The sequence below is a fragment of the Coregonus clupeaformis genome, unplaced genomic scaffold (assembly GCF_020615455.1).
Source record: "Coregonus clupeaformis isolate EN_2021a unplaced genomic scaffold, ASM2061545v1 scaf1894, whole genome shotgun sequence".
Classification (NCBI taxonomy): Eukaryota; Metazoa; Chordata; class Actinopteri; order Salmoniformes; family Salmonidae; genus Coregonus; species Coregonus clupeaformis.
The window spans coordinates 41,910-62,119 of NW_025535348.1; the positions used below are offsets into that span (position 1 = coordinate 41,910).

At 45.5% G+C, this 20,210-nt stretch overlaps 1 protein-coding gene across 1 annotated transcript in view; it reads right to left on the minus strand.

Moving 5' to 3' along the window:
* The window catches only part of LOC121551807 (potassium channel subfamily T member 2-like), a gene marked incomplete at its 5' end in the record, with an annotated part of 58,065 nt that overhangs the window by 23,655 nt on the left and 14,200 nt on the right, over positions 1–20,210 (minus strand). Inside the window, 5 exons of the mRNA XM_045218904.1 lie at positions 15,310–15,418; positions 16,230–16,293; positions 16,724–16,860; positions 17,542–17,706; positions 19,444–19,624. Of these exons, the coding sequence (XP_045074839.1) occupies positions 15,310–15,418; positions 16,230–16,293; positions 16,724–16,860; positions 17,542–17,706; positions 19,444–19,624 (656 nt within the window). The remainder of the gene's footprint in view (positions 1–15,309; positions 15,419–16,229; positions 16,294–16,723; positions 16,861–17,541; positions 17,707–19,443; positions 19,625–20,210) is intronic.

The window sequence follows — 20,210 nt, forward strand, 5'->3', positions numbered from 1 at the left end:
ACGACTAATCAAGAACAATTAACCAAACATAGAAAATGCACAACCAGAAATCCCCAACATAGAAATACACCCAAACAATGAAACTAAACAACCCTGGCTCAAATATCAAGGTCCGTGGAGCCAGAGTGTCACACTATTTATGGAAAAATCACATTGATTTACTCTTTGGTCCTATCATAGTTTACTTACTTACTAATGGCGCTGCCTACTCCAGACGACTCGTTTTTTAAATCATATGAGCAAAAAATATTAAATTTTATTTGGAATGCTAAGCCAGACAAAATTAAACGTGCCTATTTATATAATGAATATGAGTTTAAATATTAAAGCTTTAAGCCTCTCATTAAAAGCTTCACTCATACATAAATTATACTTAAACCCAAAATTGTTCTCCAGTAGATTATTAAGAAAGGCTCATCTTTTGTTCAAAAATGGCCTTTTTGCCTTTATACAGATTACAACTTCTCATTTCCAACTAATTGAAAATGAAATTTTGTTTAAAGTATCACCCTTTCTTAAACAAGCCATACAAAGCTGGTTACAATTTCAGATTTATCCTCCAGAAAAGATAGAACAAATATTACAACAAATGTTATGGTTAAATTCAAATATACTGATTAATAAAAAACCATTCTTAATGTTTATTTTTATTTTTATATGGTATGAATATAAATGGTGGGGTTATGTCATATATGCAGCTATTGAAAATATATGGGAATGTCTGCTCAATCCAAACTTATAACCAACTGATTGCAGCATTACCACAAAAATGGAGGAGGCAAGTGGAAAAGGGAGAAGGTAGGGAACTTGTTTACCTGCCATATATTAAAGATACAAATTGGCTGAAAGGAATTGGCATAAATAGAAACACATAGCAGTTTCATTTGAGGACAAAAATGTTGACAGCTGCCCCATACAGGTTGCAAAATAAATGGGAAGAGATTTTCGATGAACTGGTACAAAAAACAACACTTGATTCAACACTTCGAGTACAAAATTCTTGCCACCAACAGAATGCTATATATATGGGGCATACAACAATCTCAGCTCTGTAGATTTTGCTGCGAACAGACAGAATCACTAGATCATTTATTCTGGTATTGCCCCTATGTAGCTTGTTTCTGGTCACAGGTTCAGGAATGGTTAAAAAATCACAACATTCACTTAAAATGAACCTTACAAATAGCAGTGTTGGGCGATTTGGTAAGCCATAGTCAGTCAATAAATAATATAATAATACTCGTAGGAAAAGTTTTAATCTTTAGCTAACAATCTGTGGATACTATACGATTAGAAAGGTTCAAAATGTATGTAAAAGATCACAGCACAATTGAAAAATATATGGCACATGGAACCAAACGAGGGTGGTCTATGGTGATAGGTGGGATGGGCTGAGAGTGGCTAAAGGATGGGATTAAAGAGTTTATGTCTGGTAATGTATTATTGTTATGTGATTGCTTTATATAAAAGTACCATGTATGTAAAATGTGTATGCAAAATGTGTATGTAAAATGTATATGTAAAATGTTTATGTAAAATGTATGTATATGTAGCAGAAAAGCAAAACAAATAAAAATTGATGTGTCTTCCAAAGTGGACGGGTTAATAATACACAAAAAAAAACATCAAACAAATTAAATAAGGCTCCACTGCGTCTCATTAGTGCCACCCACACTGGCACTTAGCGAGGGGATTCAGCACCCTGTCACAACATGCCTGTTCACGCCACTAAAAGCCCATTGCTGCATATTGAGTGATTCCTCCAGTTTCCTCCACTCTGGTTACATGACCACTGACAGGAAGGACACTGTATTATGTAGTGGCTTTATTGTCTTAATATGAAGAGATTGGCTGTGTCTGTTGAATTGACTCACGTGTATTAATTTATCGAATTTTGGGGTAAATTGAAATGTTGCGAAACCATTCCTCTCTGTGATATTGGCTTCATTGTGATTCAGGTAGCATTTCAGCTCTATTTAATGTAGCTACTATCCCCTATGCAAGCTAACTGTAGAAGCACTAGTAGATTTTCTATCTACGACACATTCCTCCACTTAATACTAAGAGATCCAGACTGGAACACATTCAACATTTCTTTTCACAACTAAATTGATTTATCTGAAAAGAAAACGTACGAAGAAACACAATGAAAGGAATTAAAACCTTGCACAAAGGTGTTTGATTTAGTGTTCACAGTACTGCACATGCAGTCCTTCCCCAATCACATCAAAGATATGCAAATTAGACATTTCAAGTACCCCTTAAACACCAACATTTGCCTCGGACCATGTAATTTTGGCTAGCCAATATCATAATATTCAACATTCTGCCCTACAACACCAAGCAGAAATCACCTCGCCACAGAGCTCTCCTCAGACCTCCAGGACTGGCGTGTGACTGAGATAAGCAGCAGAGTAGAGTAGATAGGCAGACATAGGAGAAGAGAAAAAGCAGCTTCATGCTATTCCATCTCATTGGTAATGCCCCAGCCTAAACTAATAACAAACCAATGTATTCCGATGGAATTCAGACTGTAAAAAGGTAAAGCAAGGCTGATAGATGACATCCTGCCTACAGGAAGCATATTAAGTAGGCAGATACTCTGCAGTAGTGATATAAACTGGATTTCCTTGACAAAGGTAATGGGATAAAATATTAATCATGAATCGAGAAAGCTTGGATGAAAGCCGGAAAATAGGATTGAGTTTGACGTCCCCGAGGCTGCAGTGAGATAAGTGCGATAGTGGAGAGAGAGAGAGAGACAGAGTGAGAGAGAGCTACAATGAACTATAGTGCAAAATACAAACCCAACCCAAAAAGGCCTGTGGTGTTGATGGTATCCTAAATTAAATGATAAAATATACAGAACACAAATTTAAATTGGCTATACTTAAACTCTTTAACATCATCCTCAGCTCTGGCATCTTCCCCAATATTTGAAACCAAGGACTGATCACCCCAATCCACAAAAGTGGAGACAAATTTGACCCCAATAACTACCGTGGGATATGCGTCCACAGCAACCTTGGGAAAATCCTCTGAATTATCATTAACAGCAGACTTGTACATTTCCTCAGTGAAAACAAAGCACTGAGCAAATGTCAAATTGGCTTTTTACCAAATTACCGTACGACAGACCACGTATTCACCCTGCACACCCTAATTGACATACAAACAAACCAAAACAAAGGCAAAGTCTTCTCATGCTTTGTTGATTTCAAAAAAGCTTTTGAATCAATTTTGCATGAGGTTCTTCTACACAAATTGATGGAAAGTGGTGTTGGGGGAAATACATACGACATTGTAAAATCCATTTACACAAACAACAAGTGTGCAGTTAAAATGGGCAAATAACACACACATTTCTTTTCACAGGGCCGTGGGGTGAGATAGGGATGCAGCTTAAGCCCCACCCTCTTCAACATATATATCAACGAATTGGCGAGGGCACTAGAACAGTCTGCAGCACCCGGCCTCACCCTACTAGAATCTGAAGTCAAATGTCTACTGTTTGCTGATGATCTGGTGCTTCTGTCCCCAACCAAGGAGGGCCTTCAGCAGCACCTAGATCTTCTGCACAGATTCTGTCAGACCTGGGCCCTGACAGTAATCTCAGTAAGACAAAAATAATGATGTTCCAAAAAAAGCCCAGTTGCCAGGACCACAAATACAAATTCCATCTAGTCACCGTTGCCCTAGGGCACACAAAAAACGATACCTACCTCGGCCTAAACATCAGCACCACAGGTAACTTCTACAAAGCTGTGAACGTTCTGAGAGACAAGGCAAGAAGGGACTTCTACGGCATCAAAAGGAACATAAAATTCGACATACCAATTAGGATCTGGCTAAAAATACTTGGGGGTGCAAATAGTCCAGGTAGCCATGATTAGCTGTTCAGGAGTCTTATGGCTTGGGGGTAGAAGCTGTTGAGAAGCCTTTTGGACCTAGACTTGGCGCTCCGGTACCGCTTGCCGTGCGGTAGCAGAGAGAACAGTCTATGACTAGGGTGGCTGGAGTCTTTGAAATTTTTAGGGCCTTCCTCTGACACCGCCTGGTATAGAGGTCCTGGATGGCAGGAAGCTTGACCCCAGTGATGTACTGGGCCGTACGCACTACCCTCTGTAGTGCCTTGCGGTCGGAGGCCGAGCAGTTGCCATACCAGGCGGTGATGCAACCAGTCAGGAAGCTCTCGATGGTGCAGCTGTATAACTTTTTGAGGATCTGAGGACCCATGCAAAATCTTTTCAGTCTCCTGATGGGGAATAGGTTTTGTTGTGCCCTCTTCACGACTGTCTCGGTGTGTTTGGACCATGATAGTTCGTTGGTGATGTGGACACCAAGGAACTTGAAGCTCTCAACCTGTTCCACTACAGCCCGTCGATGAGTGGGGACGTGCTCAGTCCTCTTTTTTTTCCTGTAGTCCACAATCATCTCCTTTGTCTTGATCACGTTAAGGGAGAGGTTGTTATCCTGGCACCACACGACCAGGTCTCTGACCTCCTCCCTATAGGCTGTCTCATCGTTGTCGGTGATCAGTCCTACCACTGTTGTGTCGTCAGCAAACTTAATGATGGTGTTGGAGTCGTGCCTGGCCATGCAGTCATGGGTGAACAGGGAGTACAGGAGGAGACTGAGCACGCACCCGTGAGGGGCCCCCATGTTGAGGATCAGCGTGGCAGACGTGTTGTTACGTACCCTTACCACCTGGGGGTGGCCCGTCAGGAAGTCCAGGATCCAGTTGCAGAGGGAGGTGTTTAGTCCCAGGATCCTTAGCTTAGTGATGAGCTTTGAGGGCACTATGGTGTTGAACGCTGAGCTGTAGTCAATGAATAGCATTCTCACGTAGGTGTTCCTCTTGTCCAGGTGGGAAAGGGCAGTGTGGAGTGCAATAGAGATTGCATCATCTGTGGATCTGTTGGGGCGGTATGCAAATTGGAGTGGGTCTAGGGTTTCTGGGATAATGGTGTTGATGTGAACCATGACCAGCCTTTCAAAGCACTTCATGGCTACAGACGTGAGTGCTACGGGTCGGTAGTCATTTAGGCAGGTTATCTTACTGTCCTTGGGCACAGGGTGGTCTGCTTGAAACATGTTGGTATTACAGACTCAGTCAGGGACATGTTGAAAATGTCAGTGAAGACACTTGCCAGTTGGTCAGCACATGCTCGGAGTACACGTCCTGGTAATCCATCTGGCCCTGCGGCCTTGTGAATGTTGACCTGCTTAAAAGTCTTACTCACATCGGCTACGGAGAGCATGATCACATAGTCATCCGGAACAGCTGATGCTCTCATGCATGCTTCAGTGTTGCTTGCCTCGAAGCGAGCATAGAAGTGATTTAGCTCGTCTGGTAGGCTTGTGTCACTGGGCAGTTCGTGGCTATGCTTCCCTTTGTAGTCTGTAATAGTTTTCAAGCCCTGTCACATCTGACGAGCATCAGAGCCGGTGTAGTATGATTCGATCTTAGTCCTGTATTGACTCTTTGCCTGTTTGATGGTTCGTCGGAGGGCATAGCAGGATTTCTTATAAGCTTCCGGGTTAAAGTCCCGCTCCTTCAAAGTGGCAGCTCTACCCTTTAGGTCAGTGCGGATGTTGCCTGTAATCCATGGCTTCTGGTTGGGGTATGTACGTACGGTCACTGTGGGGACGACGTCATCGATGCACTTATTGATGAAGCCGGTGACTGATGGGGTGTTCTCCTCAATGCTATCTGAAGAATCTCTGAACATATTCCAGTCTGTGCTAGCAAAACAGTCCTGCGTCATCTGACCACTTTTTTATTCACCGAGTCACTGGTGATTCCTGCTTTAGTTTTTGCTTATAAGCAGGAATCAGGAGGATAGAGTTATGGTCAGACTTGCCAAATGGAGGGCGAGGGAGAGCTTTGTATGCGTCTCTCTGTGTGGAGTAAAGGTGGTCTAGAGTTTTTTTCCCTCTGGTTGCACATTTAACATGCTGATAGAAATTAGGCAGAACTGATTTAAGTTTCCCTGCATTAAAGTCCCCGGCCACTAGGAGCGCTGCCTCTGGATGAGCGTTTTCCTGTCTGCTTATGACCTTGTACAGCTCATTGAGTGCAATCGTAGTGCCAGCATCGGTTTGTGGGGGTAGGTAGACAGCTACAAAAAATATAGATGAAAACTCTCTTGGTAAATAGTGTGGTCTACAGTTTATCATGAGATTCTCTACCTCAGGCGAGCAAAACCTAGAGACTTCCTTAGTATTAGATTTTATGCACCAGCTGTTGTTTAAAAATATACACAGACCGCCACCCCTTGTCTTACCGGAGTCAGCCGTTCGGTGAAACATAAGATATTACAGTTTTTAATGTCCCGTTGGTAGGATAACCTTAGTCTTAGGTCATCCAATTTGTTCTCAAATGATTGAACATTGGCTAATAGGATTGATGGAAGAGGCAGATTACTCGCTCGCCGTCGGATCCTTACAAGGCACCCCGACCTACGTCCACGATATCTCAGTCTCTTTCTCATGCGAATGACGGGGATTTGGGCCTTGTCGGGTGTCTGTAGAATATCCTTTGCGTCCGACTCGTTGAAGAAAAAATATTCGTCCAATACGAGGTGAGTAATCGCTGTCCTGATATCCAGAAGCTCTTTTTGGTCATAAGAGTCGGTGGCAAAAACATTATGTACAGAATAAATTACAAATAACGCGAAAAAAAAACACATAATAGTACAATTGGTTAGAGGGCTGTAAAACGGCAGACATCTTCTCCGCCGTCATCTTCTCTGCATGCAGAATTCTGCAAAAACATCTTCTGTCCATGTACAACGTAAAAACACCAAATAATGCATGCAGAGCAGAATTAGGCCAATACCTGCTAATTATCAAAATCCAGAAAATAACCGTTAAATTCTATAACCACCTAAAAGGAAGTGATTCCCAAACCTTCCATAACAAAGCCATCACCTACAGAGAGATTAACCTAGAAAAGAGTCCCCTAAGCAAGCTGGTCCTTGGTGTCACGATCGTCGAAAGGATTGGACCAATGCGCAGCGTGGAATGCGAACATACTTTATTATTTAATTCCCCACACGAACAAAACAACAAAACGATACGTGAAGTCCTTGGTAACAAAACACAAACCATACACGGAACAAGATCCCACAATACACTGTGCCAAACAGGCTGCCTAAGTATGGTTCCCAATCAGAGACAACAAGCAACAGCTGATTCTCGTTGCCTCTGATTGAGAACCACCCCGGCCAACATAGATACACATGAACTAGAAACTGAAACAAAGAACACAAAACATAGACTCTACACACCCTGGCTCAACATAAAAGAGTCCCTAGAGCCAGGGCGTGACAGTACCCCCCCCCAAAGGCGCGCGACCGCGCCAAACATAAACCGAACAGGGGAGGGCCGGGTGGGCATTCCTCCTCGGAGGCGGATCCGGCTCCGGGCGTGACCACCACCCTCTAATAACCCCCCCGGACTGGACATCGGTGGAGCTGGACTGGACATCGGTGGAGCGGATTGCTTAGGCTCCGGTGTGGAGCAGCTGACCGGTACCTGACCAGGCACCGGTGAACCGGGCACGGGCTGTGCCGGACTGACGACACGCACCCCAGGCTTGGTGTGGGAAGCAGGAATGGGCCGGACCGGGCTGATGACGCGCACCCCTGGCTTGGTGCGGGGAGCAGGAACGGGCCGGACCGGGCTGACGATGCGCACCACAGGCTTGGTGCGGGGAGCAGGAATGGGCCGGACCGGGCTGACGACGCGCACCACAGGCTTGGTGCGGGGAGCAGGAATGGGCCGGACCGGGCTGACGATGCGCACCCCTGGCTTGGTGCGGGGAGCAGGAACGAGCCGGGCTGACGATGCGCACCACAGGCTTGGTGCGGGGAGCAGGAACAGGCCGGGCGGGCTGGCGACGCGCACCACAGGCTTGGTGCGGGGAGCAGGAATGGGCCGGACCGGGCTGACGACGCGCACCACAGGCTTGGTGCGGGGAGCAGGAACGGGCCGGACCGGGCTGACGACGCGCACCCCTGGCTTGGTGCGGGGAGCAGGAACGGGCCGGGCCGGGCTGACGATGCGCACCACAGGCTTGGTGCGGGGAGCAGGAACAGGCCGGCTTGGTGCGAGGGACAGGAACAGGCTGGACCGCACTGGGAACACACACCACTGGCCTTATACGGGGATCAGGAACAGGCCGGGCGGGCTGGCGACGCGCACCACAGGCTTGGTGCGGGGAGCAGGAATGGGCCGGACCGGGCTGACGACGCGCACCACAGGCTTGGTGCGGGGAGCAGGAACGGGCCGGACCGGGCTGACGACGCGCACCCCTGGCTTGGTGCGGGGAGCAGGAACGGGCCGGGCCGGGCTGACGATGCGCACCACAGGCTTGGTGCGGGGAGCAGGAACAGGCCGGCTTGGTGCGAGGGACAGGAACAGGCCGGACCGCACTGGGAACACACACCACTGGCCTTATACGGGGATCAGGAACGGGCCGGACCGGACTGGCAACACACTTCAGTACCTCTCGCCGTGCCTCTACACTTTCCCTCCCTCTAATCACCAATGGCTCCCGTAACCCGGTGGCCTTCTCTCCTCGTCCACAAACTCGCCCCTTATCTGCCTCCAGCAGCCCCGTCGTCCATGCCATGTGCCCCCCCCTAAAAATGTATTGGGGTTGCCTCTCGCCTGTCCGACGACGACACTGTTGGCTCCGTACCTCCTCTCTCGCCAAGGCTTTAACCTTTGCCCATGGTCCTCTGCCCTCGAACATGTCCTCCCAGGACCACCATTGGCCCACCTGGGCCATCGCCAACTTCTCCATCTCCTTACCCGGCGTTAGCTCCGAAACACGCTGCTTGGTCCAGTATAGGTGGGATCTTCTGTCACGATCGTCGAAAGGATTGGACCAATGCGCAGCGTGGAATGCGAACATACTTTATTATTTAATTCACCACACGAACAAAACAACAAAACGATACGTGAAGTCCTTGGTAACAAAACACAAACCATACACGGAACAAGATCCCACAATACACTGTGCCAAACAGGCTGCCTAAGTAGACAACAAGCAACAGCTGATTCTCGTTGCCTCTGATTGAGAACCACCCCGGCCAACATAGATACACATGAACTAGAAACTGAAACAAAGAACACAAAACATAGACTCTACACACCCTGGCTCAACATAAAAGAGTCCCTAGAGCCAGGGCGTGACACTTGGGCTCTGTTCACAAACACAAACAGTCCCCACAGAGCCCCAGGACAGCAACACAATTAGACCCAACCAAATCATGAGAAAACAAAAAATATATAATTACTTGACACATTGGAAAGAATTTACCAAAAAACAGAGCAAACTGGAATGCTATTTGGCCCTAAACAGAGAGTACCCAGTGGCAGAATAACTGACCACTGTGACTGACCCAGAATTATGGAAAGCTTTGACTATGTACAGACTCAGTGAGCATGGCCTTGCTTTTGAGAGCATTGTAAATACCACCAATATTTCTATGTTTATTTATCTTCCCCTACTATTCATACTATAATTGTTAAAACACTCTACATAGCTGATAATATAACACTTGAAATGCCTTTATATTTTTGAAACCTTTGTGAGTGCAATGTTTACTGTTAAATTCAAATATTTTTTGGTTTATGTTTTTTTTTGTTTCTTCTCACGTTTGTTTATTGCTTATTTCACTTGCTTTGGCAATGTAAACATATGTTTCCCATTTTTTATATTTTTTATTTTTTTTATTTAACCTTTATTTAACCAGGTAAACCAGTTGAGAACAAGTTCTCATTTACAACTGCGACCTGGCCAAGATAAAGCAAAGCAGTGCGATAAAAACAACAACACAGAGTTACATATGGGGTAAAACAAAACAAAGTCAAAAATACAACAGAAATACATATATATACAGTGTGTGCAAATGTAGCAAGTTATGGAGGTAAGGCAATAAATAGGCTATAGTGCAAAATAATTACAATTAGTATGAACACTGGAATGATAGATGTGCAAGAGATGATGTGCAAATAGAGATACTGGGGTACAAATGAGCAAAATAAATAACAATATAGGGATGAGGTAGTTGGGCGGGCTAATTTCAGATGGGCTGTGTACAGGTGCAGTGATCGGTAAGGTGCTCTGACAACTGATGCTTAAAGTTAGTGAGGGAGATAAGTGTCTCCAGCTTCAGAGATTTTTGCAATTTGTTCCAGTCATTGGCAGCAGAGAACTGGAAGGAATTGCGGCCAAAGGAGGTGTTGGCTTTGGGGATGACCAGTGAGATATACCTGCTGGAGCGCAGACTACGGGTGGGTGTTGCTATGGTGACCAATGAGCTAAGATAAGGTGGGGATTTGCCTAGCAGTGATTTATAGATGGCCTGGAGCCAGTGGGTTTGGCGACGAATATGTAGTGAGGACCAGCCAACAAGCGCGTACAGGTCACAGTGGTGGGTATTATATGGGGCTTTGGAGACAAAACGGATGGCACTGTGATAGACTATATCCAATTTGCTGAGTAGAGTGTTGGAGGCTATTTTGTAAATGACATCGCCGAAGTCAAGGATCGGTAGGATAGTCAGTTTTACGAGGGCATGTTTGGCAGCATGAGTGAAGGAGGCTTTGTTGCGAAATAGGAAACCGATTCTAGAGTTAACTTTGGATTGGAGATTCTTAATGTGAGTCTGGAAGGAGAGTTTACAGTCTAACCAGACACCTAGATATTTGTAGTTGTCCACATACTCTAGGTCAGACCCGTCGAGAGTAGTGATTCTAGTCGGGTGGGCGGGTGCAAGCAGCGTTCGGTTGAAGAGCATGCATTTAGTTTTACTAGTGTTTAAGAGCAGTAAAGCCACTTTGAATTGAATTGAGAGAGACACAGAAGGAGAAAAGTCAAGTCTCTGCCTGCTCATCATTCTCTCTCCTCCTATTCCTAACAAGTGCTGCTTGATTGGTGCTTTATGAGGGTCTGCTGAACAGGAGAAGGCTTTGTTTCCCAGGAGGCAAAGTGTCCATGCTAATAAAATTACTCCTCCCAGACACGCTGCCAACACAATCTGTCCATCACGGGAGAGCCGGAGAGAATGGAATGGGGTATACAGCTTTATACTATCTCGTCTGATAGGAAATGCATTGAATACACCTGCAAAGAGTCTCATAAATCACAGGAGGTGCTCAGGTTGAAAATGAGACAGGACTTTAATCAAGCAGATCAGAAACTCTGGGGAAATGGCTGTCAGTTCATAGTATGCTGGAACAGAGAAAGACACATATGGGTCTTTCTCTAAGCTAGGATACCAGTGAGGATTTCCTACTCTGGACAACTTGTTACAGCTGTTGATAAGTCATTGATAATAATCTGCCAATTTTTTTCAAGTCATTACATTAAGATATAAGGGGGATCATAGCTATATTCAATCAAATTCACCAGTTGATTTAAAACTTGTTTAAACCTTTATCATGGTTGGTGTCTTTTTTTTGTCCGAAATCATGTGACATAAAACATTACTTTTATGTCCTTGCATTTATGGCAGTGTAAATTGTCATTATATTATATATTAAGCATTAATCAGTTAAACATTGAACTTGAACCCTGTAAGAATCCTGGATCTAGCTGTCGGACAGTTTTTTATAGAGATCTCAGAAATGCAGTGTAACTATGTAACATTTTGTGTCTCCTTATGTCAGGGGGTGGAAACAGTTTTCATGGGCACACAAATCCAAAATGATGTATGCTATTGCTAACCGAAACTCATATTACCTTGATACTTAAAACCTAAATCGATACTGTCATTAATGTGGTTCTTCAATAATGATGCATAACACTTGTTGGATGCACATTTAGTGTCCAGCTGATTAGTTACGCTGCGATATTTTCACACATCATCATCTGATCCAGGAAGGAATGTTCTGAATGACAGTCAAGTGATGAACAGCTGTTGTGATAGTGCATGCAATGCAACAACAGCCCAAGTGCTGGAAAAAAAATTGTTTGCGAGAAATGTCAATAATATTTTGGTGTCTCATTCAAGACAGTTGTGCCTGGCTTCATTTAAATGTTTAGTCATTTAGCAGACGCTCTTATGCAGAGCGATTTACAGGAGCAATTAGGGTTAAGTGCCTTGCTCAAGGGCACATCGGCAGATTTTTCACCTAGTCGGCTCGGGGATTAGAACCAGCGACCTTTCGGTTACTGGCACAACGCTCTTACCCACTAAGCTACCTGCCGCCCCTGTTGAATCATGTTGGATCTAATATCCCTAGCGAATTGATGTTCATCATCTGTTGTTGTCCGCTTGATTTACAGCAGGGTCTCATTAGATTTAACAGAGAAAGCATCAAGGTAATGAGTTAATGTTTTCAGATGTTTTTTGTGCCTCGGATTGGACACTCAGCCTATTGTCCGCAATTGTGTAGGATAGACTGTTGCGCAACACCCAACGCTCTTCCTATTAATTATTCTGTATATAATGACAACAAATTACAAAGCCTAGTGGGCTTATTTACCATATGATCTGGTAATGAAATAACATGACAAATACATATTGGTTTCCATGTTAGACCTGCAATTTTACACAATACAAGGGGCTTGATGTAATAGGCCTACCTTGAAAATCTGACATTTCTTCAATTTGGTGCTTGAAAAGTCCTCGTAATTATTGTAGAGAATTTATAAGTTCTCCTGCTTCCTTATAATTAATTATCTGTGATTTCATATTTGATCCATTTTTGTGAGAGATGTGTTCACTTTCGTTTGTTTCCCGCCACTTCAATGGAAGGGTGTTGCACTACTCTGTTGGTGTTGCACTACTCTGTTGCGGTAAAACCACGTACGGTTATTATGAGGACGACAACATCTAATGTTGGCTTCAACTTGACTTTACATACAAATCCTTCCATTAAAAAAGGAACCTGGTTATTGGTCACTTTGTCATTATAAAAAAAGCGATGGTGAGATTTTAATGCTACCGCTATTCATGGCTTTATTATGTGTGCATGCGTTGGCCACATAGGCTACAGAAAAAACGGCATGCATGCATCCAATATATTTTGTTAGGCAATTTCCACATTATTCTCACATATTTTACAATAATAATAATAATTTCAATATCAATGCATTGGCAAGGGGGTATACAGTGGGGAGAACAAGTATTTGATACACTGCCAATTTTGCAGGTTTTCCTACTTACAAAGCATGTAGAGGTCTGTAATTTTTATCATAGGTACACTTCAACTGTGAGAGACGGAATCTAAAACAAAAATCCAGAAAATCACATTGTATGATTTTTAAGTAATTCATTTGCATTTTATTGCATGACATAAGTATTTGATACGTCAGAAAAACAGAACTTAATATTTGGTACAGAAACCTTTGTTTGCAATTATAGAGATCATACGTTTCCTGTAGGTCTTGACCAGGTTTGCAAACACTGCAGCAGGGATTTTGGCCCACTCCTCCATTCAGACCTTCTCCAGATCCTTCAGGTTTCGGGGCTGTCGCTGGGCAATACGGACTATCAGCTCCCTCCAAAGATTTTCTATTGGGTTCAGGTCTGGAGACTGGCTAGGCCACTCCAGGACCTTGAGATGCTTCCTACGGAGCCACTCCTTAGTTGCCCTGGCTGTGTGTTTCAGGTCGTTGTCATGCTGGAAGACCCAGCCACGACCAATCTTCAATGCTCTTACTGAGGGAAGGAGGTTGTTGGCCAAGATCTCGCGATACATGGCCCCATCCATCCTCCCCTCAATACGGTGCAGTCGTCCTGTCCCCTTTGCAGAAAAGCATCCCCAAAGAATGATGTTTCCACCTCCATGCTTCACGGTTGGGATGGTGTTCTTGGGGTTGTACTCATCCTTCTTCTTCCTCCAAACACGGCGAGTGGAGTTTAGACCAAAAAGCTCTATTTTTGTCTCATCAGACCACATGACCTTCTCCCATTTCTCCTCTGGATCATCCAGATGGTCATTGGCAAACTTCAGACTAGGGCCTGGACATGCGCTGGCTTGAGCAGGGGGACCTTGCGTGCGCTGCAGGATTTTAATCCATGACGGCGTAGTGTGTTACTAATGGTTTTCTTTGAGACTGTGGTCCCAGCTCTCTTCAGGTCATTGACCAGGTCCTGCCATGTAGTTCTGGGCTGATCCTTCACCTTCCTCATGATCATTGATGCCCCACGAGGTGAGATCTTGCATGGAGCCCCAGGCCGAGGTTGATTGACCATCATCTTGAACTTCTTCTATTTTCTAATAATTGGGCCAACAGATGTTGTCTTCTCACCAAGCTGCTTGCCTATTGTCCTGTAGCCCATCCCAGCCTTGTGCAGGTCTACAATTGTATCCCTGATGTCCTTACACAGCTCTCTGGTCTTGGCCATTGTGGAGAGGTTGGAGTCTGTTTGATTGAGTGTTTGGACAGGTGTCTTTTATACAGGTAACGAGTTCAAACAGGTGCAGTTAATACAGGTAATGAGTGGAGAACAGGAGGGCTTCTTAAAGAAAAACTAACAGGTCTGTGAGAGCCGGAATTCTTACTGGTTGGTAGGTGATCAAATACTTATGTCATGCAATAAAATGCAAATTAATTACTTAAAAATCATACAATGTGATTTTCTGGATTTTTGTTTTTAAATTCCGTCTCTCACAGTTGAAGTGTACCTATGATAAATATTACAGACCTCTACATGCTTTGTAAGTAGGAAAACCTGTAAAATCGGCAGTGTATCAAATACTTGTTCTCCCCACTGTATGTACAATTATATAAATTATACAATTGTATAACATTGAGGTCCTTGAAAATTATAATTAAGTACTTGAAAAAGTCCCTGAAAGTCCTTGAATTTGACTTGCCAATGTCTGTATGAACCCTGCTTAAAGGATGTATAGTCCTAGGCCTATGTTGCTGTATAGGTGGAGTTATGGGCCAAGTTGCATATATTCACTTTTATTCCTCTAAGTACAAATGTGGTACTGCATTATTATTATTTTTAAACCATTTGAAAATATTTATCCCAATGTCACACATTGGCCCCATTATTTATAATAATAATAATATGCCATTTAGCAGCTTTTATCCAAAGCGACTTACAATCATGCGTGCATACATTTTTTTTTTGTGTATGAGTGGTCCCGGGGATCGAACCCACTACCTTGGCGTTACAAGCGCCGTGCTCTACCAGCTGAGCTACAGAGGACCACATATTTATAAAATACCCATATGCACACAACTGCACACACATATGCGTACGGACGCACACACATGCACACACGCTCAGCCATCCCAACGAATCCCACACTCAATGCTCTGAATCTGACCTGCAAACTTGACGTGGAACTTGTTCTCAGGTTTGAGGATCTGGACATACAGGGGGCAGTTTGGGGCAAAGTCTTTCACCGCCCAGGCTCTTAGAATGGTCTGGTGATCCTGGTGGTGGAAAAGAGAGAGAGAGAGAGGAGATATATATATAAATAGAGAGAGAGAGAGAGAGAGAGAGAGAGAGAGAGAGAGAGAGAGAGGGGGGGAGATATATATAGCGAGAGAGAATAGAGAGAAAGAGAGAGGGAGGAAGGGAGGATGGGAGAGAGTTGCAAGAAAGAGAGAGGGAGGTAAAAAAGAGACTCAAATCATTAGCAGCAACAGCAGCTCCACCACAGTCTCAGAGGTTATCTCCTCTCTGTAGAATCCCCCTGATAAGCCTCTTCAACTAGGGCACAGAGCTTTCAACAGAATTAACCGCCTATAGCCACACCAGAAAGGAAAATTCCCTCAAATGCCAGTAATTATGTCACAGGTGTGAAATAGTGTGGTAAGAACGGCAAAGCAGAGAGGAAAATAATTGCTGTGAAATAGTTCTTAGGATTTTATTTTACCTTTATTTAACTAGGCAAGTCAGTTAAGAACAAATTCTTATTTACAATGACAGCCTACACCGGCCAAACCCGGACGACGCTGGGCCAATTGTGCGCCGCCCTAAGGGACTCCCAATCACGGCTGGTTGTGATACAGCCTGGAATCAAACCCGGGGGTCTGTAGTGACGCCTCAAGCACTGAGATGCAGCACCTTAGACCGCTGCGCCACTCGGGAGCCCCAGGATGATCATTGACATTTTTATAAAAATAAAGTAGAGGTAGAGAGAGAACGCTGTAAAGGAGGGAAAGAAGAGTGGAGGACAGGAAAAGAAGGAGGGTGGCGTTGTGGAGATTAAAAGTATTAAAAGGAGAATGAGGAACGTACAGCAGCGAAGCGGTCCACCTCGAATCGGTTACTGAGGATAAAACAGGCCTCAGCATCGTCCATCCTACAGCCAGTTAGTAGAGCAGCAGGAGGGGTCAGGCCAAGACAGGACACAGGTTAGATAGAGGCAGGAGGAGGAGAGAGGAACAGGGGATGAAAGGATGAGAGGAGAGGGGGGGGGTAGATTTAGTTGTTGTCATGTTTTTGAGAGAGAACAAAGGAGGAACAGGACAATAGAACAATACATTTGTCCTTCAAACCCACACTACTTCACTGGGAGTTACTATCAGGGGAGCAGAAGAGACAAGGAGGACAAAACCCAATCATTTTATTGGGCTGTCTTTATTTAACAGAGCCAGTGTACTGTAACTGCTATCTGCACTGATAACTGTCAAACATAGCCTATGAGATATGTAGCATGTCTTGGTTTGGGGCCCCTGTAGCATGGCTGTGATTTGGGGCCCATGGGTGGGGGCCCGATGCAGGGGACTCACTTGGCCCTCATGAGGTCTTGGTCCTTGAGGGCGGAGCCCTGCAGGTAGATGACCCTCTGTGCCCACAGGGGCACGTGGAGGACCCTCCGCACCTGGACATCCATCTCTGCCGGGCACAGGATCACCACGTAGTAGTCCTATAGATGCATGCACGCACGCACGCACGCACACACACACACACACACACACACACACACACACACACACACACACACACACACACACACACACACACACACACACACACACACACACACACACACACACACACACACACACACTGGAGTTAATGGGAGGGTAGGGAGGGTCTCACACAAATATTCTCTCACACACTCAGTCAATTATGAAGACACATACACACCCTCACCCAGCTGCTCATGAAAATAAAAAATGTGGCTTGAACTATGCTAATGCTGATTGAATCCCCTATTTTACCTCAGCTGCTTCAGCTCCTGGAGAGGATTACAGAGATGTACACACACGCACACACACATGAATACACGCATGCGTGCATACGCACACACACATTAGTCACACCGTATCTCATCTTCCCTGTAGAAAAATATGCAGAATTGCAGGAAATTAACTCTAAAACATAGTTTTTTTTCTCTCCAGTGTCAAGAGGGGGGCCGCTAAAATATTGTTCTCCCAAGGTGGGTGGGGCCGGCTCTGACTGCATGTCTGCATGTGTGGATATGGATGTGGGTATACAGACCAGCGAGCCGCTGCGGCCCCTCATGATGAGTTCAGATTTTTTGTGGCCCCCATCCCCATCAAAGTTGCCCATGCCTGCCCTAGATAATGGTTTTTGGAGAGACCTGCAGTCTGGGGTGAGCAAAGAACTCGTTGAGGAAGTCCATGAGGAGGTCTATCTTGAGGCAGCTGACACACAGCACCACATGTTTCTCCGTCTGGGCCCGGTAGCGGCTGTAGTTCCCCCCAGACTTCTGGCGCTCCATCCACAGGAAGGCCAGCTGCTCAAACTACAGATGGGAAGAATTATATTAGTGTAATTAGTGATGGACAGACAGTAGATGGTTTGAGGTAGTGATAGACAGTAGGTGGGTGGAGGTAGTGATAGACAGATAATAGCTGGGTTGAGGTAGTGATAGACAGTAGGTGGGTGGAGGTAGTGATAGACAGATAATAGCTGGGTTGAGGTAGTGATAGACAGATAATAGCTGGGTTGAGGTAGTGATAGACAGATAGTAGGTTGGTTGAGGTGGTGATAGACAGATAATAGCTGGGTTGAGGTAGTGATAGACAGTAGGTGGGTTGAGGTAGTGATAGACAGACAGTAGGTGGGTTGAGGTAGTGATAGACAGACAGTAGGTGGGTTGAGGTAGTGATAGACAGACAGTAGGTGGGTTGAGGTAGTGATAGACAGTAGGTGGGTTGAGGTAGTGATAGACAGTAGGTGGGTTGAGGTAGTGATAGACAGACAGTAGGTGGGTTGAGGTAGTGATAGACAGACAGTAGGTAGGTTGAGGTAGTGATAGACAGACAGTAGGTAGGTTGAGGTAGTGATAGACAGACAGTAGGTGGGTTGAGGTAGTGATAGACAGTAGGTGGGTTGAGGTAGTGATAGACAGACAGTAGGTGGGTTGAGGTAGTGATAGACAGACAGTAGGTGGGTTGAGGTAGTGATAGACAGACAGTAGGTGGGTTGAGGTAGTGATAGACAGACAGTAGGTGGGTTGAGGTAGTGATAGACAGACAGTAGGTGGGTTGAGGTAGTGATAGACAGACAGTAGGTGGGTTGAGGTAGTGATAGACAGACAGTAGGTGGGTTGAGGTAGTGATAGACAGACAGTAGGTGGGTTGAGGTAGTGATAGACAGACAGTAGGTGGGTTGAGGTAGTGATAGACAGACAGTAGGTGGGTTGAGGTAGTGATAGACAGACAGTAGGTGGGTTGAGGTAGTGATAGACAGACAGTAGGTAGGTAGTGATAATAGTGATAAACAGTTGGTTATATTTGAACCAGGAGGCTGGCTGCATGTTAATGTAATCTGTGGCATCCCCATGTGCATCAGACAGGCTGGGTGGCAGGGAGGCAGACGGGAGGCTCTCCTCTCCCTGACAGCAGACATGGCTGAAACCCACACACTCAGAGGGGGTGAGGAGGTGTGGGGCAGCCAGTAAATGTCAGGGGGTATTTATGGATGAAAGACATGGAGAGGGAGTGAGAGGGCTACATGGCTCTGTGTGTCATTTCCTGTCCTGCTCAAACATGCCTCCCAGAGCACAGCAGTACATCGGCTCAGACCGTACACACAAACACAAACACACACACACACGCACGCACGCTCGCTCGCACGCACGCACGCACACACACACACACACACACACACACACACACACACACACACACACACACACACACACACACATAAAAGGTTCCTATTATCACAACTGAAATGACAGTAATGGGACATGGGGAGAGGAGAGTGATACTACTATGGGCAGGATATGACAGATTCACTGTAATAGTGTCCCCTGACACAGTGACACTCCTTCTCTGTAGTTGGAATATCTGATGTAGAATATTATTGTTCAATTGGATTCTCCCCTCAGCCGTATGTGTGGGGAATACATCAGGGACAAATACTGGTAAATTGCCCAAGCTAAATTATCCATAAAAAAATTATTTCAAAAAACAAAAAAACAACAACAACAACATCAATAACAACAACAACAACATTGGGATTCTCCCCTCACCTGTATGGGAAGCACAATGAGCGCCACACAGATCATGATGACCACTAGCAGCTGAGAAGGCCAGATCTGGGGCGTGACATCACCAAAGCCCACGGTAGAGAAGGTGACCACGCAGAAGTAGAGCGAGTCAAACAGAGTCAGATTGTTTCCTGCTCGTTCTAGGTGCTGGATCCCACATATACTGAGGAGAGAAGGAGGTGGTAGAGGAGGAGGAGGTGGAGGAGGAGGAGGAAGAGGAGGAAGAAGTGGAGGAGGAGGAGGAGGAGGAAGAGGAGGAAGAGGTGGAGGAGGAGGAGGAGGAGGAAGTGGATGAGGAGGAGGAGGAGGAGGTGGAGGAGGAGGTAGAGTAGGAGGGAGAGGAGGAGGAGGAGGAGGAGGTGGAGGAAGAGGAGGAGGAGGAGGGGGAGGAGGACGGAGAGGAGGAGGAGGTAGAGGAGGAGGAGGTGGAGGTGGAGGAGGAGGAGGAGGGGGAGGAGGTGGTGGAGGAGGAGGAGGAGGAGATGGAGGAGATGGAGGAGGAGGAGTAGAAGGAGGTGGAGGAGGAGGAGGAGGAGGAGGAGGAGGAGGAGGAGGAAGAGAGGAGGGGGGTGGAGGTAGATGAGGAGGAGGAGGAGGAGGAGGAGGAGGAGGAGGAGGAGGAGGAGGAGGAGGAGGAGGAGGTAGAGGAGAAGAGGGACAGTAGGAAGGAAAGATGTTGAAGAGAGAAGAAGAGAAGGATGGAGGTGATGGAGAGGTGAAAATATATTGATGTTGAAGGGAAAGAGAGG